Here is a 27272-nt window from a genome sequence, read left to right on the forward strand (position 1 = left end):
ATGCCGCGTCTCCTGGCGCCCCTGCTCTGCCTGGCGCTGCTGCCCGCGCTCGACGCACGAGGTAGGCGCCGCTCCCCCGCGAGCCGCAACTTCCCGCGCTCTTGGAAACTTTGGCGGGGCTCTGTGCGCGCTCCGGGTGGCTGGGAGCGGGGAGACCCGGCTGCCGGGGTGGGGAGGGAGGAGCCGGCGGCGGGGGGGAGCTGGAGTCCCGGGGCTGGGAGGACGGGCACTCTTTCTCGGTCCTCCCCGTTGGGGCGCGTTCGCGCCGCCCGCGCCCGAAGCCGAATTTGAAGCCCGGCGTGGGGTGCTGGGGACCCCGGAGGCCCAACCCTGGGCTCGTCCTTCACCAGCCGCGCGTGGGGCTTGCTGCCGGGACGGGCGGGCGGGCGGGCTGCCTACTATTTTTCGATTTGAGTCGAGTCTGCTTGGGTTTCCTGTTGCTTCTCAGGGCCATTTATCTTCTTTCTTCTTCGCCTCTGGCCCGCCCGGGGTGCGGATGTTGGGGCGCGAAGTGTGGGCTCTGGGGCGCCGCGTTCGCCTTTACTGATCCACACGCCCCGGGCCGCGGGGCTGCAGCGCGAGGCGAGGCGGGGCGAGGGGCGCGGACGGCTGGCCGCCCGGTACCGGTGTCCCCCAGCTTGGCGGTGTAGACGGTTTGGGGAGGGTGCGGGAAACTCGCTGCGCCGGGCAGGACTGACTTTCACTTTGCTTTGCGGGGTTGAAGTTTGGAAATCTTGCGGGGGCAGAGTGGAAAGGGGGGCGCTTATTTCTTTCCCCACTTGTCATCGAGGGGGGGCTCTCCGGGAATCTAGTGATTAATTCCACTGTTCCCCCAAAAGCTGGAGGTGAGAATTATCCGTTCTCCTTAGAAAGTGGGGTCTGCGTCCCATCTCCCTCCTCCGTCTTCCTCCTCGTCCCACAGAGCCGGGGAAAGCAGGGGAGGGAGGGGCCTGATTAATTGACCTCTTCTCTGAGTGGGGTCGAATTCCTTCCAAATGGGGGATCTTCGTCCCCCTCCCCTGGGAGGGGTGCTGCCCCGGGAGATGCCTGCCCTCGGGAGCAGGTATTGGGTGTCGCGAAGGCGGGGCCAGGTCCCCAGGGTGCAGTCTTGGAGCCACCGGAGGCGGCCTGGCCGACAATGGGCTGCTCTGATTCCTGAGCGGGCGCTTTGTTGGCGGGCGGGGCGGCGGGCAGAGCAGCTGTCGCATTTTCCCACGAGCAGGGGAGCTGAGTGTGGCCACCCCCTGTCTAGTGCAGCCCCCTGGTAGAACGTGTTTGAACAGAGAGACCATCGTGATGGCTGGATGGGGGCCCCAGCCCTGCCAGGGTGTCTGGGGGTGTGGGGGTGCAAAGTTTGGGAGAGCAGCCCAAGTCGCCTCTGCTTGGCTCCCCTGCTGTCCAGGTGGCGCATAAGGCCTCCCCACTTTGAGCATGACCTGTTCACCCCCCACCTAGCCTGTTCCCTGTTCCAGGTTTCCGACTACAGAGCTCTGGGCAGAACATTGAAGTCCATGGGTTTCTCGCCTGGCTTCCTGTGGCCCCTGCCCCCAGCAGCCCCCGGCACTGAGTGCGGTGCCTCCGAGTTGGGAGGCAGATGGTGCCCCTCCGTTGGGGGCTGGTGGTGGATCCCGCGCCCAGGGTAGTGAGGGCTCCGGTGCAGGCGAGGCTGACCTCTCTTCTCGTGCCCTTCCCCAGGTCCGCGATGCTCCCAGCCTGGTGAGACCTGCTTGAATGGCGGGAAGTGTGAAGTGGTCAACGGCACCGAGGCCTGCGTGTGAGTACCGCCCCTGCGGGGACCTGTTGCCCCCCTGCCTTCTGCAGCAGGCCGGCAGGGGACAGAACACTAGGCCATTGTCTTCTGGAGATGGCCCAGAAGGCTGGGCGCGGTCACGTGCTGACTTTTATTGGACAAAGTCTGGCAATTACTTAATCACCAGCAATTATGCGTGTGTGGAGCTGGGCTGGCTGCTGGCGGTTCCAGCACGCCTTCATGGGTCACTCAGGCTACTGGGGCACTAGGTGGCAGTCCCCGGTGCCCCACTTCTTCCCAGTGTCCCTGAGAAATAGCTGATCTGCCAAGGGTGCTCTGGGCCGTACTCAGAGAGGCCGAGCCCCCACCACCTTGCCAACCTGGGAGCACCTGCTTTGGGCAGGTGAACATCTCCTGGGCAGGTGATTCCTCCTCTGGGCAGGTGAGCCTCAGCAGGAAACTGACCCACCCTTTGGGCTCTCTGCTTGCCCCAGCTCACCCCTCCCTTGCCTCAGGGTGAGGTTGGCAAGAGAGGTTGGAGCTGGTCTCGTTGGTGCCCGTCTGCCCGGGTTCTGGGGATATGAGGGTTTCCGTCCTGGCACCTGCAAACTCACCTCCTGACTCTATGGCCTTTCAAGCCTCTGGCCTCGGTCCGCAGCTGAAGGGTGGGCACGAGGGAGGCTGGGAAATCCTGTTGGAATCTGCTCCCTGCCCGCCCGCGAGTCCCCGACTCGGCCGGGGAGCGTTTCTGCTGTGGCCGATGCCCTTCAACTTGAGTTCATTCCTGATGGGAATGAGGAGGAGCGTTCGGGGGCGGGAGGGGGAGGACCCTGGAGGCTGCGCTCCCTCGCCTGCCGACTGCAGATGAAGCGGCGGCTCCCCGGCCAGGCCACCCCTCATTCCAACTGCCAAGGACCCGTCCCCTTGACAACCCCCGCCCGCTCCTGCCTCCGCTGAGGGCCGGCCTGTGGCAGGCAGCCCCCCTTCCCCGGCCCCCACCCACCCCAAACTGAAGCCAATTAAGCAGGTCTGTGAGCAGTTTAATGGACAAAGCCGATTGTGTCTTTGTCAGATGCTAATGAATGCACACTACTATTTTTTTTCCGCTTTTTGGGGGCCCTCTTCTCCCCCTGCAGAAGCCTCACGGACGCTTGATGCCCTAAATCTGACTTCTTTTCATTCAGAGACCGACAGCTGGGATTCAGGGGAAGTGCAGCAGCTATTGTTGGGGGAGGCGGATTAATGCCGTGTGATTAATTATGCGAGGCTTCCCAGAACGTGTAACTCCCTTCCTCACACCCACTCGGGGCACGGCCAGAAGCTTCTCACTTCTGCAGAGGACTGGGGAGGGCAGGAGGGGTGCCCTGCTGGAGAAATGGGGGAGTGCAGAGCTACAGCTCCCTTCTGAACCCCGCTGGCTGGCGTCAGGGCTGAGACCCTCCGAGGCAACACAGCAACACAGCGGTGATGCGGTGGTGTTGTGTTGCGGGCTCTCTCCCGCGCCCCAGACCTGGCGTCTTCGCGAGCCGCGTGTAGCCCCAGCCAGGCAGCTGATAAGGGTTTTGGTGCCTAGCCTTGCCTCCTCCACTGGGGCCTGACGCCCCCTCCCTCTTGGCGGGAAGCCTGCCTCAGTTTGGCCTGGCAGGCAGCCGAGCTTGGCCCACAGAGACCCCATTGTGCACACCCTACAAATCCAATTAGAAGATGGAACGGAAGCGCCGTCCTCAGAGGCGCCCACCTCTGGGCAGCGCGGTGCTGGAGGCCAGGGCTGCAGGCAGTCGCAGCTCTGCACAGGCGCAGGGCCCGATGCACGCTGCAGCACAGCGGCGGCGGCGTGACTGCTTCAGGTTCCAGCCCCAGTTCCCTCGCTGGGCTTGGGTGGAAGAGTCCCACCCTGCACACTTTGCCTGGGGGCCCTGCCGTCCCGGCCACCCTGCTCAGAGGGTCCCAGCAGATCTTCCCAGGAGATGGCCAGAGCACGGGCTGGAGGCCTGGCTCCCTGGTGGGGAGAGACCCTTGCTCTTGCCTCAGGGGTGTCTGGACTGCAGGCTTCCGGAGCCCTGCCAGCCTGGGTTTGAACCCCGGCTCTGTGGCACCCAGTCACGACCCTTGGGAAGTTCTTTGACTCGTGGTGGTGGGTGCTGGCTCCCCTGTGGAAGGGGCGCGGGGAAGGGGAGTCACAGTGCCAGGCATGTTAGCCCTGGGTGAATCATCTTTCCGCCCGCGGAGAAGGAACCTTTCCTAGAAGACACTGTCAGGTGGTTGCTGGGCTCAGGATTGGAAAAAGTGGTTTTTGTCGGTGCCAGATGCCTTTCCAGGAGGTCAAAGTGTCACTGAGGCCTGGTCAGACCGTGGCGGCTGGGAAAGGGTTGCCGAACACGCTAGTGGGTGGAGCGTGGCCGGTCTCTGGGCAGCTGTTGTGTGGGCTAGCCATGGTGGCTGCCGCAGGAGGTTGGTGGCCCCTCAAGCAGGCCCAGGGTGGTCACCGCGGCCCTCGGCCCCACGCCAGCCTCCTCGCCCGCTCTGTGCTGAGAGAGGCGTACTGAAATGGGCTCCTCTTCTCCCTTTTTTCTTCAGACGGGGTCTTGCTCTGTTGTCCCAGCTAGAGTGCAGTGCTGTAACCTAGCTCACTGCAACTTCCAACTCCTGCCTCAGCCTCCCGAGGCACTGGGACCACAAGTGTGTGCCATCACACCTGGCGAATTTTTCTATTTTTTCTAGAGACAGGATCTTTCTATGTTGCCCAGGTTGGTCTCAAACTCCTGGTCTCCAGCGATCCTCCTGCCTCGCCCTCCCAAAGTGCTGGGATTGCAGGTGTGAGCCACTGCGCCTAGCCCCCTTCTTTGAGGAGGGCATGGGGAGAGCTGGAGGGACCTTTGTCCTTTTGGGTGAGCAGGAAAGGCTTGTGAAGGGCTGCGTGGCTCTGGGCTGGGAGTTGAGGCAAAGGCAGACGAAGTTGCTGCCCTGCCTGCAGCTCAGTCGGGATTTTACAGGGACGTCTTCCTGGTGGTCGCGGAAGTGGGGTGAGCCATCGCGCCCAGCACATCTGGGAGGGACACCCATCCAGCTGGTGGGACAACCTTGAGTTTGAGAATTGGTTCTACTGCCCGCTAGCTCCTTGACTTTGGGTCATCAGGTCACCTGGGCCTCAGTTTCCCCATCTGTAAAGCCAGGCTGATACGCAGTTGATGTCTTGGTGGCAAGTAAGGATTGCATCAGAGCTGTGCAGGGTAGGCACCGAGCGAGGGTCCGTTTCCGCCCCCCGCCCCTTGTGAGCTGATGGTGCCACTTTCAAGATCCTCATTCTGTAGCGTTTCACCAGCTAGTGGATGAATTGAGAGAGTCCAGAGGTGCGCGCTGCGTTGCGGGGGGGGGGCTCGCCAATTCTGAGGACCCTGTCACCCAGGACGGCTCCGACTCGCAGCCCCTGTGCTTTGCCAGAGCGCCACTCCAGGCAAAGCCGTGGTGCGGACAGGGCAGATGCGACCCCTGTCCCCATGGAGCTGACTTTCCAGCGTGGGGGCAGGAGAGATGTGTTGGGGGCGGGCTGGGCGTGGGATTAGGCACTGGGAGAGGGGGAAGAGGTCCGGAGAAGTCACGCCTGGCCTCAGGGTCACATGGCTACCAGCCCTGCCCCTCTTTCTCCAAAGCGTGTGTCCCTAACCACCGTCCCGTCCTGCCGGGGCTGCCCCAGTCACTTCCCGGCTCCTCTGCCGGCAAGCGGGGCTGGGGGTGTGACTTCCTTTCAGCAGAGGAGGAAGGAGGCTCAGGCGGGAAGTGACTCGAAGCTCGGTCGCTGGGGAGGGACGGGATGTTATGCGTCTTCTGTCACCTGGTCCGGCTGTTTCCATTGAGTCACCTGCCTTGTCGTGGTTAATTCTGGTTCTTACGCTTAGGCTGAGAGAGAAGGTCTGTCGTGGGGCTTCCTCTGTTTATGCGGCGCCTGGTCTTCAAGGGCACCAGTGTCAGAAAAACATGTTTAAAAACACATAGCATCAAATAGAAAGTCTCACCTACTTACTTGAACGGACGTCAGGAGCCCTGAGCTGGGCAGCCTGGACTGCTTCAACGGGAGGGGCCTCCTTGGGCCCGCCCTGCCTCCGAACAGCAGCCAGCATTTTTTCCATTGAAAAAATAATAATAATAAAGGGAAGAGCGAAACTGTGGCCTTAGCAGGAAGAGGGTGGAGCAGGGCAGACGGCGCAGGGAAGCTCTCCCGCAGTTCTGGGTGGCTGAGGGCACAGAGCCGGGTGCTGGGACCCCCAGATCCGGGGGAGGGGGAGCATAGGGGCGGACTCTCTGCAGGGCCTTGGGCCGGGGTCGCAGACTGAAGGCCCCGGGGAGCTGGGAACTGGGAACGGCTTTGCTTCTGTCCCCTCCACCTGTGATGGGCAGAGGGGTTGCACCCGCCTGCCGTGGGGAGGGGACCCTTCCTGTTTCGTGTCCTGTCTACGAATAGTGGAAGGATGTGGCTTTGCAGAGTCGATCGAGCGTCTAGATTGCCTTCCTCAATAACACGGCGATGGCGGCTGCCCGCTCTGGACAGTGCCTTCACCAGCCCCTGGCCCCCAGCTGGCTGTGTCTCTGGCTGCTCTCGCGCCTTCCCGGTGCTTTGTCCCGTTTACAGGTGGGCAGAGCTGAGGCTGGGCGAGGGGGTGGGGATCTGAGGCCAGCTTGCGTCAGCTTTCACCGTGTGCAGACATATCCAGAACTTTCCAGATCTTTCCCAGAGGCTGAGGAGGAAACCTCACCAGCTTTAACGAGCGCCTGGCCTCGGGGCATTGTGACGGTGGGGCCAGGGTGTTTCCTCCGCCTGAAATTTCCCAGACGGGCCTGGCTCTGATTGGCTGTGCCCCTCACACCATGTCGCCTCCCTGGGCCTCAGTTTCCTCCTCTGTATGTGAGGGCGTTGGGTCTGGCGGCCTGGACCCCTTTCCAGCCACGTCCAGGATCAGGCCTGCGGGCCATGGTGGGCCTGCGGCCAGGTAGGTCCTCTGGGCCGGGGCCTGCTCTAGGCCATGTGTCCACCACTGGCCTGCTCGGGCCCAGGAGCCCCTGCTGGGGGGCGGCGGTTATGCGAGGACAGAGGGAATGGCCTGGTCCCGTTCTCCTTGTGGCCCAGCCCCACTCCCCGGGGACACGAGGACTGGATTCGGGGGGATGGACGTGTATATGGGTTTTGGGGTGATGAATCATACATACATTTGCCTGCTTGACTATTTAAAGTGAACAGTTCAGTGGCATTTGGTACAATTCGCAGGGTCGTGCAACTGTCACCAGTAACTAGTTCCAAACTTTTCATCACCCAAAATAGAACCTCTGTACCCAAAAGCAGTCACTCCCCCACCCCCACCCCCACCCCAGCCCTGGCGCCCGCTGATCTACTTTCCGTCTCTGTGGATGTGCCCGTCCTGGACGTTCCCTGTGAATGAAACTGTACGACGGGTGGCCTCTGCACCTGACTTCCTTTCTCCCGTGATGTTTTCCAGCAGGGGAGGTGGGTTTGGCCACGGGAGGAGGGCGCGTGCCATTTGCTCCAGTGCTGGTGGTGCGGGGCGCCCGCCTGGGCACGCCAGGCCTGCTGGGACGGGGCCAGGAGCAGGGGAGCTCCCAGCAGAAGGAGCCACCGGGGCCGTGGTGGGCAGTGAGGCTTTGGATGTGTCGGGCGAGGCCGGGCCTTCCTCTCCCTGAGAGCCTCGTGGCTGACTCCAGCCACATCTGCCTCCAGGCCCTCAGCGTCCCCTCAGAGCAGCTGGCCACCCCGGGCAGGGCCTCAGCCCTGTAGCCACAGAGCCCCTGGCGCTTACTCACAGAAGGTGTCTCCTCATTCTGCCCTCGGGGGTCAGGGAAGTGCCGTGTTCCCTACGGGGCACCTGTCTGGCCGGTGACCCATGACAGCGGTGACGATGCCCTTCTCTCCTGGTCAGGCAGGTGCGTGAGTTCTGGCTTCTGAATTCCCGGTCGTCCCCAGCGGCAGTGGGGGATGGTTAGACGGTCCTGGCATTTTGAGGTTGCTTCTGCGTGTCTCTGAGACCTGTGGAATTCTGGGAACAGCGTTTCACTGTCACGTGGCCCTTTTTACCACAGATTCCCCACCCTACCCTGCACCCCCTGCTCTGGGGTGGAAGCCTTCTGGAGGGGCCACCACCACTCCACCTGCCGTCCCCTTCCCCCGGCCCGGGGCACAGGGACGGTTTGGCTGCAGAGGGAATTGGCTGGTTAAGTGTTGCCTCCTCCTCTCCTGGCCTGTTGCAGAGCTGCTGCTTTGAGCAGGTGCCCGTAGGGGGCTGGTGGGCACCTCTGGGGGGCCTGGCCTCTCCTGCCTGGCAGCTGCTCAGCTCCACCCTGCCCCCCCGCCGTGGGAGATCACATCCTCCCGGAGCACCCAGCCCCTCGCCGCAGGCCGGGGCCATCTGCAAGGCTCTGATGCTGCTGAGCTGAGAGTCTTGGGCTCTCCTGGGGGGTGGGGTGGCCTGATTCTCCTTCCTCCTGGCAGTGGGGCAGCCCAGCTGCGGTTCCTGTAGTCTCCTGGAAGCAGCATCCAGGGTCCTGGTCTCAAGTGGGCCTTGGCGGGGTCGGTGGTTCTGATGTGCTGGGGGTGCACTGGGCAGCCCTCACCCCTGGCACCCACATCCGTGTTCCCAAACGCTCGCAGCTGCCCGGCCCACCGGGGTCCTCTCAGGACCAGGCCAGGCCCAAACGCTGCCCGGACCTTCCACCCACAGAGAACCCACCCTGCCAGGATGGGGGACCACCGCCCACAGAACACTCGCCCCAGCCTCGGCCACACCTGGCCTCACCTGCGCGGGGCGGCGGGGGACAGGTGGGTGCCAGCGGGAGGCAGGCTGAGCCCTGGGTTGCTTGTTGAGGTTCTCACCAAGGAAGCAGTGGTGTCATAACTTCCAGGACACCACACTGAGGACGGGCCGGCCTCGCTCTAGCAGACGGGAGAATTTGCTGCCAGTCTGTGGTCCCAGCTTCCGTGTCACCCCGCCTGGGTGTCAGTCGTGTGTGTCTCAAGTGCTTGAATTGGTTGTTTTTTTAAGCTGGATGAATGTCCCCTTGTTCTGTTGACACTGTTAATTTGCTGAACAAACTCCTCTTGCAGGTAGCGCAAAAGGCCAACCTCACCTCCGCCCAAGCCGGGGCGTCGGGTCAATGCGTCAGTGTTTGTGTGAGTGCGGTGGACCCCCCGCCCCGCTGAGAGCCCTTAGACCTGGGCAGGGGGACACCAGGCTGGAGGGCGGCAAGAAACCGGGTGGCCGCTCCAGGCCTCCTGCCTCCTTCGCTGTGCACAGATTGCCTGGCATGAGTCAGAGCCGGGCCGCAGGCGTCTGCGCGGGAGCCCAGGCGGGGGCGGCCGGCTTTATTGGCGACACGTTCGTGCCTGGTCAAGTCGGGGGAGAAGCCTGCGCACCCGTCACTTTCCCTGTTACAGGTTTCCCCACAGCCCGGGCAGCTTCTTGAAGGCACATTTGAAGCAGGGTGGAGCTCTCAGCCTAGAGCGTCAGCCCGCGGGACGCTCTGTCCCCTGGAAAGACCGTAGTTACCAAGCCTGTCTGGTGGGCCAGGTCCTGGCGAGGCGGCACTGCCCGGTTCACGCACCAGACGGGCACCTGGACCCCGGACCCTGGCCCTGCCCTCTCCAGGTGGCCGCACCTGGGAAGGCGGTGGGTGGCAGGGGCCGAGCAGCAGGGACGGCATCGAGGGCTTGGGGCCGCCTCCCACACACTCCTCCCGGTTTCGGTAGATGAGCAGAAATGACAGTTACGGGAACAAGAGGCCTGGGGGAGCTGCCGGAGTCTGAGCGCGTTTTCGGTGGGGGGTGCGGAGTCCCAGCCGTCCGGAGGCGGGCGGGCAGGCCGGGCGCTGCCGCTGTGTGGCCCTCTCCTCTGACTCCCCCTCCCCTGGGGGGCGATCCCTCCCTCATTTCCCCTCCTGTGTCAGGAGGAGGGCAGCTTCGTTCCTGTCCCATGGAGAGCCTGGTGGGGAGGCCGGCCAGGGCTGTATGTCCCAGCATCCACCCTGTGGCCGGGGCTCAGACCATGCCGATGTCCTCCCTGGGGGGCCCAGGGTCCAGCGTCCAGCCCAGCACAGGTGCTCGGCAGCTGTCTGGGGTACACACCCGGGCCAGGCAGAGGTGGGGCAGGCCCGGGACTGGAAGGGCGTCTGGAAGTCCTCCTCCAGCCTGCAGTGAGCCGCAGTCCAAGCTGGTCACCCCCACTGGCCTTTCCCCTTGGCCAAGCGCACCCGCTTCCAGCGCTGTGTCCCCCCAGGCCCGGGAAGGTGCGAGGCCATGGAGTCGGCTTATTTCTTCCGTGTAGGGTGTGTGACCTCGGGCTGCTCCCTTATCTCTGAGCTCACCTTCATCCTTAGAAAGTGGAACCGGCCTCCCAGGGGGTGCACGAGTGTCCCACAGAGCCCCAGACGGGTCAAGGTGCGTCCTCCCTCCTGATCTCTTGTGTTTTATTTTTAATTTCGTGTCTCATTTTGAGATCGTTGTAGACTCGTGCAGGGCTATACGAAGCCATAGCTCGGCCCCATGTGCTGCGGCCCCCTGTCCCCACCGGGAATGGGTCAGCCTGTCTTCCTCTGCGCTGGAGCTCCTCATGAGGCCGCCAGGCCTCGCCCAGGAGGGTCTCCCAAGACCAGCCCAGCCGCAGGACTCAGCGAGGTCGGGAGATTCAGTGCCCTGCAGGGGTAGAGTGTCTGGGACCTGCTAGGCCTGGCCAAGAAGCCCCCACTTTGCCTACAGGGAAAAGCACCCCGAGACAACTCTAGACCTGTGCCAACTGTCCTGGGACATCCTGTGTCCCCAAGGTGTGACACCGCGGGCCCCTGCCCAGGGCTGGGTGCACTTGGCTGTATCTGCATTCTGCAGCTTGCTGTGTCCCAAGGTGCCAGCGCTGGGCCAGGGCAGAGCAAGAGCTTCTGTGGACGCCAGGTGCACGGGGCCTGTGGGAGCCGGGGCGGGGCACTGAGGCACGGCTGAGGGTGCCCCTGTTGGAGGAGGCTCCTCTGCACGCTATCCAGAGAGCAAGGGGCTGGTGAGTGTTGTGGGGATGAGGGTGACCTCTGGGGCCACCCTTGAAGCCTGCTGCCCCGCGCTGTTGCTGAGTCAGGAGGCTGTCCAGAGCCGCCCACCCGTCCCGCGCCTGCAGTTGCGGGGTGTCCTGGGAGCGGACTGCAGGAACGTGGCAGAGCGCCGGCCCACCTATCTGCGCAAGCCAGCGCTCTAGGCTGGGCGTGGCCTTCGTCTGGAGGCCACGTGGTGGGTGAAGGTGGCACTGGGTGCCCCTCCTGCTGGACAGAAGGTGTCCACTGGAGAAGGCGTGCACAGCTGGGGGCTCCTTCCAGAGCCCACCCTGCCCCCTGAGGGCTTGGGGTTTCAGCTGAGCTGCTGGCTCAGGGTGCAGCGTCTGCGCCGCCCTCCTGGCCTGGGAGATCAGGTAGTCAGGCGCGAGATCCGGGCCGCTGGCAGGCAGCTGGGGGCTGCGGGGACGCACACGTCACTGCTCTTGCTTGTGCCTTAGGAAGCTGCCCTGCTTGGCGTCTGCTGCCCCGCCCCTGGCAGGAGAGGTTGAGAGCTGCGCGCCATAGGTGGTGTGGGCAGAACCTGCCATGCCCGTTTGCTCACCTGTAAAATGGGCCCAGCACAGACGCCCAGGGACATGGTGGGGATCAGTGAGATCGCGCTTGTAAATTCCACGCACAGGTGCGTCAGGAGGGGCGTGGCCTCAGGTCCTTCAGGCCGGATGGGTGTGTGCTAGACAGATGGAAGGGGGTCCTCATCCCCCGCCCCAGCATTTGTAACGGGGGGCTGGACATGGGGCAGGCGCCTCTGAGTGGCTCACTTGGAGGGAGAGGCACCAGCCACGCCCGGAAATACAGGTGCCCTGCTGGGTGCCCCCTGCCACCTCCAGGGACGGCATCTGCTCCGCAAGCAGAGGTGGGAAGTTGCCGAATCATTTTTGGCTTTGGCGTCGAGCTCGGTCTGCGATTGCTGACGTAGTTACTAAGTTTTGGATTAAGCCCTCCCAGCAGCACCCACACTCGCAGAGCTGCGAGGGTGCAGGTGGGCTGCGCTGGGAGCAGCGGCCCACGGCAGGCACGACGGTCCCTGCCCCCCCAAGTGGCGTAGGCGCCGGCCCGAGAGCTTTGTCCGCGTGCGTCCCAGGAGGCAGTGTGGGTGGCTAGTGTCAAGGGACATAGGCCCAGCTTCATCTGCAGCTCAGGGCTCCGTGGCTGGGGGCCCGGGTGGGAAATCCCCCCAGGGGGGGAAGTGGGGCTTGAATAGGCGTTTCCCACCATCTGACAACCTGTGGGACTCTGGTGACTGCTGGTTCCTGGGTGGCCCCAGCTCGCTGGGCTGTGCCTGTGGCAGTATTGGGAGGGTCCAGCCAAACACAGGTGGCCCTGGCCGCTGCTGCCCGTCCAGCTCGGCCATCTCCAGGAAGTTGCTTTCCATCCCCTCAGATGGGACTGGCTTCCCAGCACGGCAGGGTGGGGGCAGCAAGCCCTGGCCGCCGTGGGAAAGGTGGCTTCCCGGAGGACGGCTGCCGCCTCCCCCTCCACACAAAGGGCTTCCCCGAGCCAGGGAAGGAAGCCCTTCCTGACTTCCTCCTGCCACCCAAGGATGCAACTGGGGGAAAAGATTTGCAGACAACAGAGCGAGAGTGCTGGGAACAGCTGTTCGGCCGGAAAGCCGGCCTCGCTCAGACCCAGGCCAGACCCAGGCGGGCCGGGCACCGCCACCCCCCGCTGGGTTTCCTCCCTGCTCCTGGTCTGAGGAGGGGCTCACCTGGTTCCCCAGCCTCCCTCCAGACTGCCCCTCCCCCTTCCCGAGGCCCCAGAGGCAGACCCCCCACTCCCCGGAGCAGCCCTGTCCCAGCCACAGAGGAGGCGCTGGCCACCTGTCGTCGCCTGCACTTGCTTCCTGGGGCAGGTGGGACCGCAAGTGGTGGTGGAGGCAGCAGCCCCACCTGTAGCCCCAAACCTGTGGCTGGTGCCCCTGCGGCGAGCAGGCTCAGGGTGCCCTGAGCCCCTGCAGAGCCTCCTCTCTCTCAACGAAGGCAGAGAAGGAGCGGGAGCAGAAAGGGAAGAAGGGCCAGGCGGCTGCAGGGGCCAAGCCCAGAGCCTTTCACGCTGGCTGCAGGCTGTCTCGCTGGTCCTCCAACAGGTGTTGGGACAAAGGTTCCTGGCAGGTGGCTCTCTGTCCTTCTGTCCCAGGGGATTTGGGGAGGTGATGTGTAGTGAGAAGAGGTTCACGTGTCTCCCCAAGGCTTTGTGCCCTAGAGCTGAGCCACTCTGGCCGTTCCCAACAGGGAGGGACCCCAGGGCCCCCTTCCCAGCCTGCGCGAACACCTCATTTCTTGGCAGCTGGTGCCTCCTGGAAGAGAGGTGGTGCCCACTGGGATTTGGGGGGCTTGGACCGGCCTCTGTGCAAGGGAGAAGCCTGGGCCAGGGACGGAGCTGGTCCATTGACCTCATGAGGCCCTGCTGGGGGGAGCGCCCCACAATCCGGGGTCTGGTCTCGCCTCCATCCTATCAGTCCTGGGCCTCCATCACTTCCTCCAGCGGGAGGTCCCAACACCCCCTCCGCCTAGTCCACAGCCGGTCCCATTTGCCTGGGCAGGGGCGATGGGTGGGCCTGCTCTCCCCAAAGCGCGGGGTCGGGCCTGCCTGCGTTGGTGGTTTGGGTGGCAGGCAGCCGGCCTGACTGGGTCTGTGCTGAGCACGGCAGCATCGGGCCCTGGGTGGGGGCTGCCCCAGCGACACCTGTTGAGCTGGAGCTCACAGAGCAGGAGCCTCCTTAGCGCTGGGGAGGGAGGGTGCTCCTAGGCAGGCAGAGCCCGGCAAAGGGGGCGTGGGTGCCTGAGACAGGCAGGACCCCCAGACTATGCCACCTGGGGACTTGATCCTAGCAGGCTGTGGCCCAGGCTTTCTGGGAGCAGCAGCCGTGCGGGTATCTGGGGAGAAGATAACCCACCTTACTGCCCCGTGAGTAGCCCCTGCGTAGCCAGGAACCTGTGGCCTTTTGCCGTGGTGGGAAGATGGGCCGGGATTGGCGCTGAGGCAGGGCTGACGGGGAGTCCAGCCTTGCCTGCCACACCTGGGGCAGGTCTGCTGAGGATTGGAGCCGTTAAGGGGCTGATTTAAGCCAGGCAGTGCCCACACCACCGTGCCTAGGGCTGCAAGGCCGCCTGACCCCTAGTGCAAGGGGCCAGGGGTGTGCAGAGCCGTGCCTTTTTCATGGAGGGGCACAGCCTGGCACACCTGAGTCCCCACCACCGCTGCACACCTGAGAGCCCCTACTACCCCTGCACACCTGAGATTCCCCACCGCCCCTGCACACCTGAGTCCCCACCATCCCTGCAAACCCGAGAGCCCCCACCATCTCCTCCCCACCACCCCTGCATGCCTGAGTTCCCACCTCCCCTGCACACCTGAGAGTCCCCCCACCACCCATAGGAAGCCCTTCCTGGGGTGTCTGGTTCCTCCTGCCCACCTGGCTGGCCTGGGTCCGCTGGCCCCGTGCCCACCCTCTGCTCGGCCTTGCCTCACGCTCCATCTCTGCCCCACTTGACCGTAAACTCCTGAGGGCAGGACCTGAATAAAGTCCCCACTTAGTCCCTCTCCCCCTCCTCATTTTGGGATGGAAGGAGCTGTCGTTTGTCCCCTGGGGGTGGCAGATGGCTGCTTAGCTTAGAAAGGAAAACAGCACAGTTTAGAATTAGTCCTGGGTGAAAGGTCGAGACAACATCTGCCTCCGCATGCTTTCTGGAGTCGCATTTCTATGGAGAGGCGCTGGCGGGGCGGCCCCCCCAGTGGAGGGAGGACAAAGCCAGAGGCCTGGCTGGTGGGGGTATGGGGGGGGCGTTGGCCTGTGGGAAGCCGGCCCCTCCGCAGTCCTGCTCCTGGGGTCCCGGCCTGGCTGCTGCTCACCTGCCACCCGCCACAACTGGGCAGGTGCCCGGGTGACCTTCGGAGGGACGCAAGGAGAGGGAGCCTCCCTGGCCTGGCGTGGGCAGGGTCCTCACGCGGGAGGTGTGGTGTGGGTCACTCTGCGAAACCCTGGCCTGGCGCGCTCTGGGGTCTTGCAGCACCAGGCGGGTGCGGCTTCCCACGCCAGACCCTGGCGCCCATCCCCATCACTCTAGCCCACCTGCCAGGACAGGTGCTGAGGACAAAAGGGCGTTGGTGGTAGGGATTGGCCACCGCCAGGGCTGTGAGGGCTTGGTCACAGGCTGGCGGTCCTGGCCATACCCAGCTGCAGCCTCGAGGTCCCTCCCACCTTCTCAGGGACATCTGGGTAGGAGGTGACAGGTGTCTGTCACCAGGTACTCCAGTTCTGGCCAGGTGGGACAGAGGAGCCCAGCAGGGAGAGGAGCGATCCTGGGACTGGCCCCAAAGCCATGCCCCCCTCGCCCAGATCGCTGCCCCTGGGCTCAGGCTGTGGTTCTCGCACAGCCGGTGTCTGTCTCAAAGCACCTCCAGGGGCCCCTGGTGGCCCTGCCTGTCCTGTTTGTGGGGACAGCGCCTTCACTGTGGGGTTCCAGAGCCCAGGGTGGGGGTGTGGAGGACAACGTGCCCTCTCAGCTGGGCATTCCCCCACGGGGAGCGCTGGGGCTCCCGCCCGCCCGCTGGGAGCAGCTGCCACCGCGGCCAACACCTGCCGCGCCGCCCTTTGCCCGTGCCGCCGACGCCCGGGTGTTGGGCGTGTTTTCCTGCTCACGGCCCAGCGTGACACAGCCGCCTTCGCTGGGATGAGCCGTCAGGGCAGGTCTCCCCCCGTCCTCCCGGCTGGGGAAGGGAATGGGGTGTCAGCTGGGCGCTGCCCCATGGCTGGACGGTGTGGGGCGCGTGTCTGGGCAGAGCCTTCTGGTCCATCTGGGGACTCCAGTGTCCGTCACGTTAGGGCATTTAGCAGCGAATGGCTCTAGGGCCAGGGCCTGAGGCCTCGCGCGTGTGAGGGGCACTGGGCAGCATGTGTGGTTCCCCCGAAGCCGAGGGGTGGGCCCATCTTGCCCACCCAGGCAACTTTCCTCTCCAGAGCCTTCATCTGCTGGGGCCGGCAGGGGCCCAGAGCGTGTGCCTGCGGCGTGGACGGCTTCCCCAGACCCAGCTTTGATGGCGCGTCCTGTGTCCCACGCCCACATACTGCTGACTTCGTCAGCGGCTGGGAAAGAAAAAAGAGCCTTTTCTCCGAGTGGAGCTGTGGCCACCCCCTGCCGCACAATGGGGCATTGATGGGGAGGGCAGGGCACCGCTTCTGTGGCCATGGCCCAGCCCAGCCGCTGGGTTCCGAGGAGTCCCGGTGGTTGGTGGCTCAGGCGGCCGGGACCGGCCAGCCTGGAACCGGGTCCACCTGCAGTGGGGGGCCGGACCTGCCTTCCCCACGCTCCCTCTTGTGCCCTTGCAGGAGTCTGCGCTGCCGGAGCGGCAGGGGCAGGTGTGGACGCGTAGGCTCCCCGTGTTCCCGGCCACATGGGGGGCCTCACTCCAAGGCTTGCCGTGCCTGGGAGGAGCCAGCTGTCCCTGCCCCTCCTTCCTAAGAGGGCTGGGCCGGAGCCGCAGCTAAGGCCCGAGTTTGCTCCCAGAGCCCCCTCCGGGGGGTATGAGTTGTTTTCTTTAAGCCAGTTGGTTCGGGACTTTTGGCTTCTGGCAACAGATGGTCAGCCGAGTGGCCATTTTGCGTCCTCCCTCCCCAAGCTGTGGTCACAGATGAAAGCCTTTGGGGAAGACAGATGCCTCCCGGGCCTCGGGGACAGGGGAGTGGCCCCCAGACCGCCTCCCCGGCCCCTCTGGGGCAAGGCTGCCCGTGACATGTAGGTTTGATTTCGCAGGATGGGAGGAAGTGAGGACTTAGCAGGCTGGTGTTTTCCGGGGGGCCGAGCCTCGGGTGCTGGTCCTGGGGCAGCCCCCGCCCCAGATGGCTCTGGACGGCAGGCAGTTCCGCCCCGGGAGAGCCCTGTCTGCGCGGGGGCTGGGGCGTGTTCCGCCTCACAGGCTTCGCCACTGGGAAGAGCGATGCCTGGTGGGTCCCAGACCTTCCCTGGCATGGGAGGTGACGGGCGGGTGATTTATGGCCACAACAGGTGATTGAGGTGGCTGGTGGGGGTGGGGGTGGCAGACACAGCACCTGTTCCTGCAGGGGACAGGTGGTACCAGGCCTGGACCGGGACGCAGGGTGCCTCTCCTGCCTTGTGGTCCTGTGTGAGCCTGGACGGCGTGTTCCAGGGCAAGGCCCAGGCCCGCCAGGGCAGCCCCCGACCTCGACCAGCTCACCCCTTGCTGACAAAGGGTACCCCGGCCATGAAATTGGTGCATCCAGCTGCCGCTGCCTGGGTGTGTGTGTGGAAGACTTCGTGCCGAAAGGGAAAAGCCGCGTCTGGGGCCGAGTGTGGGCAGGAGAAGGGCTGCTCGCCTGCGCCCCAGGCAGTCCTGGCTGTGAACGCCGTGGGAAGCCTTCTACCTGGGGCAGGGGCGGGGAAGCCGGCCCGGCCTCCCCGCATCTGCTGTGGTGCTGCCGTTGGGAGTCGTTACCACCCGGGAGCACTCAGGAGAGCTGGGGAGCGACGCAGCCTGGCTCCAGAGCGCGGTTGTGTGGTGCTCGTCCCCTCCCCAGAGGACAGCGCTGACTGGTCCGCCCGGCCCCTGTCTGCGGCCCGCGCAGGTGCAGACTTGGACGCCTGCCTGGTTCAGGAACGCAGGCTGGCCCTCCCTGGGCATTCCAGCCTCTGGCCGGATCCCACAACTAACAGTCACTTTTTTTCTTCTGTTTTGTTGAGGTGAAATTCACTTACCATGAAATTAAGCACTTGCAAGTGAATGACTCAGTGGCACTTAGGACGCTCACGGTTCCAGAGCATTCCGTCACCCCCAGGGGAGCCCCTGCCCGCTAAGCGTCATCGGGCCTCAGCTTTGGAGCCGGCACCCACTGTGCTCACTGTCCGGGGGTCGGGGGCAGCTGTGGCTGCGACAGGTGCCCACGGCTGAGTGGCAGGCGCAGTTGGGAGAGGGGTGGGGACTCACCACTGTGGCGTGTCTGCCGGCAGCTGCGGCGGAGCCTTTGTGGGCCCACGATGCCAGGACCCCAGCCCGTGCCTCAGCTCCCCCTGCAAGAACGCTGGGACCTGCCACGTGGTGGACCGTGGCGGCGTGGCCGACTACACCTGCAGCTGCCTCCTGGGCTTCTCCGGGCCCCTCTGCCTGACGCCCCTCGACAACGCCTGCCTCACCAACCCCTGCCGCAACGGGGGCACCTGTGACCTGCTCACGCTCGCCGAGTACAAGTGTCGCTGCCCCCCCGGCTGGTCAGGTGAGGGGCAGGGTGGCTGGGCGAGGCCTTCCCCGAGGACCGTGGGCGGGACCCTCGGCCTAAGGGGTGGGAGAAGAGCCAGGCCACCCCCAGCTGCCACGTCAGTCGAGGTGCTTGGCGGAAGTGCTGAGAGGGCTGGGGTCCGTGATCCTGAAAAAGCCTGAGCCCCCCCGCCCCCCGCCCCGAGGCCGCAGGGCCCCAGACCCCCACTGCCAGCCTCTGTGAGAAGAGGAGACTCTGTCTGGCCGTGCTCTGTCCTCTTTTTCCCGCCAGGGGCAAAGGCCCTGTCGGCTGGGGAGGGGGCTCCAGAGGGGACAGACGGGGCTTGGGCTCAAGGCCGCCTCTCCCCATGACAGGCTGTGTGGCCTTGGGGTGGTCACTTGGCCTCTTGGGACCTCTGGCCCCTCGTCTGCAGAAACACGACCACGTCCCGTGGCGGGCTCCTCTGAGGCGCCAAGGCTGCCCAGGCTGCGGGAAAGCCCTGGCCGTGGGCGCGGGGAGGCTGGCGCGACCCTCCTACCCTTTGCTCCGCAGGGAAGTCCTGCCAGCAGGCTGACCCCTGCGCCTCCAACCCCTGTGCCAACGGCGGCCAGTGCCTGCCCTTCGAGGCCTCGTACATTTGCCACTGCCCGGCCAGCTTCCACGGCCCCACCTGCAGGCAGGACGTCAACGAGTGCAGCCAGAACCCCGGGCTCTGCCGCCACGGGGGCACCTGTCACAACGAGGTCGGCTCCTACCGCTGCAGCTGCCGCGCCACCCACACCGGCCCCCACTGCGAGTCGCCCTACGTGCCCTGTAGCCCCTCGCCCTGCCAGAACGGGGGCACCTGCCGCCCCACGGGGGACGTCACCCACGAGTGCGCCTGCCTGCCAGGTAGGTGCTGTCTGCCGTACCTGCCTCCTGGCTGGACGCACACAGGCCCGTGCAGGCCCCTGCGCCTCGGCCCGGCCCGAGGGGTGGAGTGGGTTCCTGCTGTGCAGGGGGCCCGGAGAGGGCGGCCAGCAGGTTCCACGGAGCAGGGGATGCAGGGGGCCCTGGGATGGTGGAGGGGACCGAGCTGGAACAGGGGAGCCCGTTAGGAGGAAGCGGCACAGGGTCCAGGTGCCAGGCCGGGAGCCACCCACCCTCCACCCTGACACCTGCAGCAGCTTTGCCGGGGGCGGGGTCTGCCATGATCTGCGTAGCTGGGCCGTGACCCCCAGCGCACCTTCCCTGGACGTCCCCATCGCCCTGGTGCCCCTGCCCCGTGCCCCGGGGCACCTCACCCCTGCTCTGAACCCCCGAGGAAGCGGGAGCCTCTGGAGCCCCTTGTCGTCTGTGGAGTTCCCTGGACTCCACGTGCGAGTCCCGGGACTGCCCACCGCGACCGGGAGCGCCCTGGCTTGCACAGCCCCTGGGGCTTCCCCTTGTCCCCTGGGGGTCAGTGGGGGGGCGGGGTGCTGACCCTACTTCTCTCCTTGGGTGAGGTGGGGGTGCAGGCAGCACAGCGCCCCCTGCGCCCCGGTCGCATCCCTGTTCTACATACCAGGCTTTCTGCTGTGGTTCTTATTGGAGTGAATTTTGCCGCAGCTCTAAAAATAACGAGGATGTTTGAAAACCTCCAGGCTGTCAGCTGCACGCCACCTCGGTTAGGCAGGAAGGGGGTAGGATGTTGGCGGGGGTGGGGGTTGGGTGCCGGGGTGACTGACGGCTGCCCCACCCCGTTTGCGGCCCAGGCCTTGCAGAGGGGAAGCGCGATGCCTGCCCAGTCTGCTAAGCCAGCCCAGCCTCTGTCTGCAGACACCAGGCTGTGCATTTCCTGCAAGTCACTGGGCAGGCGAGGGGTGGTGACGGGCGGCTCCCCGCCCCACCTTCCCCAGGCACTCCCTGGCCACCGGCTCTCTGCAGGGCTGGAAGGCAGAGCCTTGTGCTTGGCAGGACCCCGGGCTCTGGGTTCAGACGTCTTGGTAGCCATGTGACCTCACGTTCCACCACACGGGTTGAGGGCCAAGCTCTTGCGGGGCCGTGGTGTGGGCCAGGGGAGGTGGGTGTGAGTGGCCTCATCTATGTGAGGACCCTCTGCACACGGAGCTGGCCCCCTTGGGCAGGGCGGGTGAGGACCCCCCATTAAGGCCGTAGTGGCTGAAATACTCTGGGCCCTGGGCCCACTCAGAGCCACCACCAGGCATGGGGACAGCTCAGGGTGTTGGGAGGTGGGCCTGTGGGGTCCACTTACCCGCCAGCGGGCCAGTCTCAGAGGCCAGGACGCTGGCATTGGGTCACCCCTCTGGTGCGGGGGTGCTTGCTGCGTGGTGTGGGCTCTGGTCATTGCAGGCTGGGAGAAATGAGGGGTGACCACCCAGGGCATCTGCTAAAATGCCCTGGGCCGGGACACCCAGGCCCGAGGTCAGACTCTCCTGGGCAGCCCTTGTGCCCAGGTCTCCCTGCGGGGCGCTCAGCCCCCTCAGAGTGGTCAGGGACCCCCAGAGAGACATGCCTGAGGAGTCACGGGGAACCAAAGCTGGGATAGAGCCCCGAACTCTGGGGGAGGCCCTGGCACTCTGGGAGCTTGGCAGGGTCAGAGTTAGGGCGCGGCTGAGCAGCAGAGGGGCGGCCAGTGGCACCCTGCAGCGTGCACAGGGCAGCCCCCAGGCCACAGGCCCCGCCCAGGACCCCCACCTGCTTGGAGTGAGACCCTCCGAGGCACAGGGTCCTGCCACACCAGAAGCAGCTACGGGGACTGGGCTCCGAGCTCCGATTTGGGGTGCCCCCCAAACCTGCGTGCAACATGCGCTGGGCTTTTCCTGGCCACCAGCTTCTGCTACAGTGCGGCCGGTGTGCTGGGGGGGAGTTCTCCCAGGGCAGGAGGGGTTCAAAGGCATCGCAGGCGTTAATGAGTAACTGGCTGCAGGTTTGGCTGTTGCCAGACGCGCCTTTTTGGATTGATCATTGAACCAGCGGGAGTTGAGCGGATTAATAGCTAACTGGCTGCGCAGAGGCCTTGCCGTGGGGGCCACGCCTTGGGGGCCAGCCCTGGGCTTGGGGAGGAGGCCTGCTCAGCCTCTGGGAGAGGTGGGTGCTGGAGCTCTGCCCCTGGGAGGCTGAGGGCCGTGGCTCTGCACCCCTCTGAGGCTGGGGGAGGGCCCACTGCATCCCGGCCCGCCAGGCCCTCCTGGGTCCCAGGTCTTCCAGTTCCCAGCTTGGGGGCCTACCAAGTCCAGTGCCAGCTCCTCTAAGATGGGCTATCTGTGGCTGCCCGCTCCCCTGGGGTCGCGTGGCGGTGGCAGTGTCCAGTAACGAGAGCCGCTGGGAGTGAGACCAGAGGGTTTTTGCAGCGGAGCCCTCAGACCCGCGTGCCTGCGTCTGTCTGCTCGGCCGTCTCTGCAGACTCCTGTTAGAGTGCGCCTGTCCCTGCGGGCAGGGAGCGCGGCCTGGTTGCGGGGGCACCCAGAGCAGGGTCGGGGGCGGCGAGCTCGTCTGTCCAGAGCAGGGGTCTGGGGTGCAGCCAGGGTTGGGAGATGTCGGAGCCCACGTGGTTCTGGGGGGGCTCGGAGCCAGAGGGAAGCAGCCAACCCGATCCTGCCTCCTGCCACAGGCTTCACGGGCCAGAACTGTGAGGAGAACGTGGACGACTGCCCAGGGAACGACTGTGAGAACGGGGGCGCCTGTGTGGACGGCGTGAACACCTACAACTGCCGGTGCCCCCCGGAGTGGACAGGCACGTGTCCGGGGATGCGGCCGGGGGGCAGCCACCCACCTGCGAAGCTGCACGCGCGCGGGGTGGGGGTATGGGGGGAGCACCCTGAGACCCGGTTCCGGGTCAGGTACCAGGCTGGGAGCCCCGGTTGGCTGAGGAGGACGTGGTGGGCGGCCACTGCCCACGGCCAGGGCCCGAGGCCTCTCCCCTGGCGATCAGCACAGACTTGGGTCAGCTGATCTCCAGCTATTTGCAGCCTGGCCCTGGGCAGGCTCCGTGCCCGGCACGAGGGCCCCGCTTTGAGTCGGCTGCACCACTCGGCCCCAGGCTGCTGGGCTGGAAGCAGGGTCGCGGGCAGGCCCACCCTCACGGGGCGCGCTGTCTGGTGGGGTGACGGGAGGGTGCACCACGACAGGGCTGTGTCCACGGAGTCAGAGACAGGTTAGAGCCCCCAGTGCTGGGCGTCGGAGGATGGAGTGATCTGGGTTGGCAGTGGGTGGGGAGTCAGCCCCAGAGCCTTCCTGGAGGGGGTGGCGTTGCAGCCCTGCACCTTGGGGCACGAGCTCAGTGTGGCAGCTGCCTGGGGTTGATGGTCCCGTTTCCCCCGCAGGTCAGTACTGCACGGAGGACGTGGACGAGTGCCAGCTCATGCCCAACGCCTGCCAGAACGGCGGGACCTGCCACAACACCCACGGCAGCTACAGCTGCGTGTGCGTCAATGGCTGGACCGGGGAGGACTGCAGTGAGAACATCGACGACTGCGCCAGTGCCGCCTGTTTCCAGGGCGCCACCTGCCACGACCGCGTGGCCTCTTTCTACTGCGAGTGTCCCCACGGCCGCACAGGTGAGTGGGCACAGGCCCCGACGAGGCTGGCTGGCGGACCTGTGCCTCCTCTGAGACACGGGCCACGGCTCCTCGCCACCCCCAGGACAGCCTGAGACGGCCTTTTCAGACTGGGGAGGCTGGGGAGGCCCGCGGTCGGGCCTGCAGGTGGTGAAGCCGCCACACAGCCCATCTCATGGGACACACAACGGGGTGGTGGTGGGAGGCTCCTCTGGGGCGTCGAGCTGGGGTCGGACCGTGGCTGGGGGCGGCTTCTGCCATGCCCAGGCCCAGGAGGCCGCGCCCGCTGACCGCCGCCGCTCTGCGCAGGTCTGCTCTGCCACCTCAACGACGCTTGCATCAGCAACCCCTGCAACGAGGGCTCCAACTGCGACACCAACCCTGTCAACGGCAAGGCCATCTGCACCTGCCCCTCGGGGTACACGGGGCCGGCCTGCAGCCAGGACGTGGACGAGTGCTCGCTGGGTAGGGGCAGGCGCGGGAAGCAGCAGGGTGGGGCGCGCAGCCTGGCCCCGTGGGAGGCTGGGATGGGAGCCCAGAATCGGTTGGAAGTAGACTGTGTGAAAGGTGCCCACCCACCTGGGGGGGACGTGACCCTGCCCTGGAGGACTTGGTCTGGGGGGAGGTGCACTCGGGTGTTCCAGACGCCAGGGGGTCCACCCGTGCTCCCACCAGGTGCCAACCCCTGTGAGCACGCCGGCAAGTGCATCAACACGCTGGGGTCCTTCGAGTGCCAGTGTCTGCAGGGCTACACGGGCCCCCGCTGCGAGATCGACGTCAACGAGTGCATCTCAAACCCGTGTCAGAACGACGCCACCTGCTTGGACCAGATCGGGGAGTTCCAGTGCATCTGCATGCCGGGTACGCAGGGCCCGCCCCTCCCGCCTGCGCACGCGCAGCCAGAGAGCGGGCATGGGGAAACTGAGTCAGGGCTGGGCAACCTCAGAGGGGCAGTCCCTGGGAGCACCCCGGCCATGTCTCCTCTTCCCCCAGTCTCCATGCTTGCTGAGGCCGTGGCTTCCTTGGGGCATCTGGGGAAACTGAGGCCAGGCCCACAGGGCCCAGCAGAGCACAGGACCGGAGCTGGGCAGGTGGAGCCGCCAGGGCTCTGGGCCCGGGGCTGCAGGGGATGGTGTGGACGGCGCCCGGTGGGCCAGAGGCAGGGCTATGTCTGTGCCAAGTCCCCAGCTGTGCCCTGGGGGCCCACAGCCGTTCATGCCCCTCACTGCCCGCTCCCCCAGGCTACGAGGGCGTGCACTGCGAGGTCAACACGGACGAGTGCGCCAGCAGCCCCTGCCTGCACGGCGGCCGCTGCCTGGACAAGATCAACGAGTTCCAGTGCGAGTGTCCCACGGGTGAGGCCCCCGCTGGCTGGCCGGGTCCGAGGGAGGAGTCCCACGCTCTCTGGGGGGCGCCGGGCTGGAGTGGGGTAGTGGCTGCCAGGAGAGTGAGGGTTTTGCCTGGGGGTGGGGGGTGGCTGTTTTTAGGCTCCCCTAAAGGGCAGCCAGGCTGGCGGGGCCTGCCCAGGGCCAGGGACGCTCCTCCCTGGTGAGGGGTGTGGCCCCTCCTGTCTGGAAAGAGGGGCACTGGGAGCCCACAGTGCGTCCCCCAGGACCCCGTAGGGCCTAAATGGGGCTGGCGGTGGAAGGAGGCCACATGCCCTGCCCTCCCCGCCCCCACCCTGTGGCATGCCAGCCACCAGTCACGGGAGCCAGAGACCCAGGGACCCCGGAGGGGACACTCGAATACAGTGACCTTGTGGGGCCTGGGGGAAAAGGTGTCTCCATCTGTTCCGGGTGCCAGCCCCGACACCAGGAGCAGGGGCTATTCACGGCCCGACACACCATGGCCACGGCAGCGTGGCTGGCGCGGGAGGCCCTGCTGGGGGCGGAGGGGCGTGGCCTGCCTGGCAGTGCGCGTGGACGGCTGTGGCTGGAGGAGCAGAGTGAGCGAGACCCTGGAGTCGGCCGAGGCGCCCTGGGAGCCCAGCCCGGCCGGCCGCACGCGTCTGGCGGGGGTCCCTGAGGGGCCATGGTGCCGCCACGTGTGACCACCCCTGCCTGGCTGCAGGCTTCACCGGACACCTGTGTCAGTACGACGTGGACGAGTGTGCGAGCACCCCGTGTCGGAACGGCGCCAAGTGCCTGGACGGGCCCAACACCTACGTCTGCGTGTGTGCGGAAGGTGCTAGAAGGTGGCGGGAGCCTGGTGCAGCTCTGACCCCGGGTGGGGGTGGGAGCGCCTCGCGATAGGAGACGCCCAGAGCCTGGGCAGGGACTCGGGGGCACAGGCGACCCTGAGTCTAGCTGGGGGTTTCCGAGGCGAGGCCGGCCCTGAGACCCCCTGCGCCCGCCTCCCCGCGCTCCAGGCTACACCGGGACCCACTGTGAAGTGGACATAGACGAGTGTGACCCCGACCCCTGTCACTATGGCTCCTGCAAGGACGGCGTCGCCACCTTCACCTGCCTATGCCGGCCCGGCTACACAGGCCACCACTGCGAGACCAACGTCAACGAGTGCTACAGCCAGCCCTGCCGCCACGGCGGCACCTGCCAGGACCGCGACAACTCCTACCTCTGCTTCTGCCTCAAGGGGACCACAGGTGGCTGGTCGGGCCGGCGGCTGGCGGCGGGGGGGCTGGGGGGGGCTGGGAGCTGATGCCCACGCACCCCCCGTCGCCCGCCAGGACCCAACTGCGAGATCAACCTGGACGACTGCGCCAGCAGCCCCTGCGAGGCGGGCACCTGCCTGGACAAGATCGACGGCTACGAGTGCGCCTGTGACCCCGGCTACACAGGTGCGGCCCGCGGAAGGGGCTGGCGAGGCTGTGGGCCGAGTTCAAGGTCGGTGACTGTCCCAGGGCTCTGGCCAGCCCCAGGATGGACCCCACCTGGACACCGTTGTCCCTGGTCAGAGCTGGCCTGGGCTGTGCTGGGCGTGGTGGCCCGGCAGGTTGAGGCCTGGTCCTGGGCTGCGCCTCCCGCCTCTGCTGCTCACCCCCGCCCTCTCCATGCTTTGGATTCGCACCAGCCGGGGACAGCGGCAGCCCCCAGGGGCCCCTGGGAGGACACCTTGAGTGGGTGCGCGGCAGCATTGGGGGCTGGCCGGCACCACGGTCCTGCGGCACATGGTTGCATATGAGGCGGTTTATGACGCCTCAGAAGGACCCGGCGAGAAGGGTTATTGTCCTGGTTTAACAGATGGGGAAACTGAGGCTTGCGTTAGTTAAAATCCGGCCGCCCAAGAGCCTGGGCACCTCTCAGGGTCGGGCCCCGGGCGTCAGTGCTGAGCAGCCCCCGCCCGCAGGGAGCGTGTGCAACATCAACATCGACGAGTGCGCGGGCAACCCCTGCCACAACGGCGGCACCTGCGAGGACGGCGTCAACGGCTTCACCTGCCGCTGCCCCGAGGGCTACCACGACCCCACCTGCCTGTCTGAGGTCAACGAGTGCAGTAGCAACCCCTGCATCCACGGGGCCTGCCGGGACAGCCTCAACGGGTACGGGCGGGCCGGGTGTCGGGCACGGCCACCCCTGGGTGCCGAACCCTCGGAGGCTCTGCTGCCGGGAGGGCAGGGCGGCGGGCCGGGCCGGGAGGGCGGGTGCTCCCCTCTGGGCCCTCCAGCTGCCGGGACTGTGTCCCGTGTTCCAGGCCTCGCGTGATCCCTGAAGCGCACGCGTGTTAGGTCACGGCAGCGAGTGTCTGACACTCCTCGTGCGCCCGGGTCTCCTCTGCCTGGATGGGCCGTTTCAGTCAGCAGGGAACCCCGCCCTCGCTCCGCGCAGAGGTTCGGTGTGAGTCCAGGGCCTCGAAGCGGGTGAGCCGTGGAAGGCCCCTGGCTCTGGCCCCGCATCGCTGGCGCCCCACTGCCCTGGGCACCGTGCCCCGTCTCGTGTAACCGCTCCTGCCGCAGGCTCGGGTGAGGCGGGCACGGCTGCCCCCACTTCGAAGCACCCTGAGGGTCCAAGTGGACGGGCACCTCCGTCAGACCACGGGACGGCGCCCACCCGGGAGTGCCCAGGCCCCAGGCCACACCTGACCTGCAGTGCGGTCCCCCTTTCCAGGTACAAGTGTGACTGTGACCCTGGGTGGAGTGGGGCCAACTGTGACATCAACAACGACGAGTGTGAGTCGAACCCCTGCGTCAACGGCGGGACCTGCAGAGACATGACCAGCGGCTACGTGTGCACGTGCCGGGAAGGCTTCAGTGGTGAGTGGGACCCGGGGGGCATCTCGGTGGCACAGGGCGGCCCCTTGAACGGGGGAAGCTCAAGGCCCAGGGTGGGGACACGGGTGCAGCCCGTGCGATCCACGGCGTCTCCTTCCCGTGACGGGCGCTGCCGCCCGTGGTGAGGAGCTGTTGGCCTGCGGCTCAGGCCGGCGCATCCTCCTCCAGGAGACAGGAGGGGAGGGGTGGGGGCCAGCGGGGCCCTGGCGGCTGTGGCTGGGGTGCCGGACGTGCTGACGGCCGACCCCGCCCTCCAGGCCCCAACTGCCAGACCAACATCAACGAGTGCGCGTCCAACCCGTGTCTGAACCAGGGCACGTGCATCGACGACGTTGCCGGGTACAAGTGCAGCTGCCCGCTGCCCTACACAGGTGCGGTGCTGCCTCGCGGTGCTGGCGGGGGGTCGCCGGGTTAGCAAAGATACAGGTGCCTGGAAGGAAGTTTCGGTACAAG

The 27272-nt window shown here is 66.0% G+C and overlaps 1 protein-coding gene across 1 annotated transcript; it reads left to right on the forward strand.

The window, feature by feature from the left end:
- Positions 1–27229, forward strand: LOC105810620 (neurogenic locus notch homolog protein 1-like; the record flags this gene model as incomplete). The annotated part of the gene is made up of 15 exons (XM_012644646.1): positions 1–61; positions 1696–1774; positions 17809–18071; positions 18606–18944; positions 21646–21768; positions 22358–22591; positions 22901–23056; positions 23267–23452; positions 23833–23946; positions 24662–24775; positions 24960–25193; positions 25278–25388; positions 25898–26090; positions 26656–26801; positions 27077–27229. Coding segments are annotated over exons 1-15 (2506 nt in total), but the record flags the coding sequence as incomplete, so codon positions are not given.
- Positions 27230–27272: the final 43 nt, after the last annotated feature.

The sequence above is a fragment of the Propithecus coquereli genome, unplaced genomic scaffold (genome assembly GCF_000956105.1).
Source record: "Propithecus coquereli isolate 6110/MARCELLA unplaced genomic scaffold, Pcoq_1.0 Scaffold2166, whole genome shotgun sequence".
Lineage (NCBI taxonomy): Eukaryota > Metazoa > Chordata > Mammalia > Primates > Indriidae > Propithecus > Propithecus coquereli.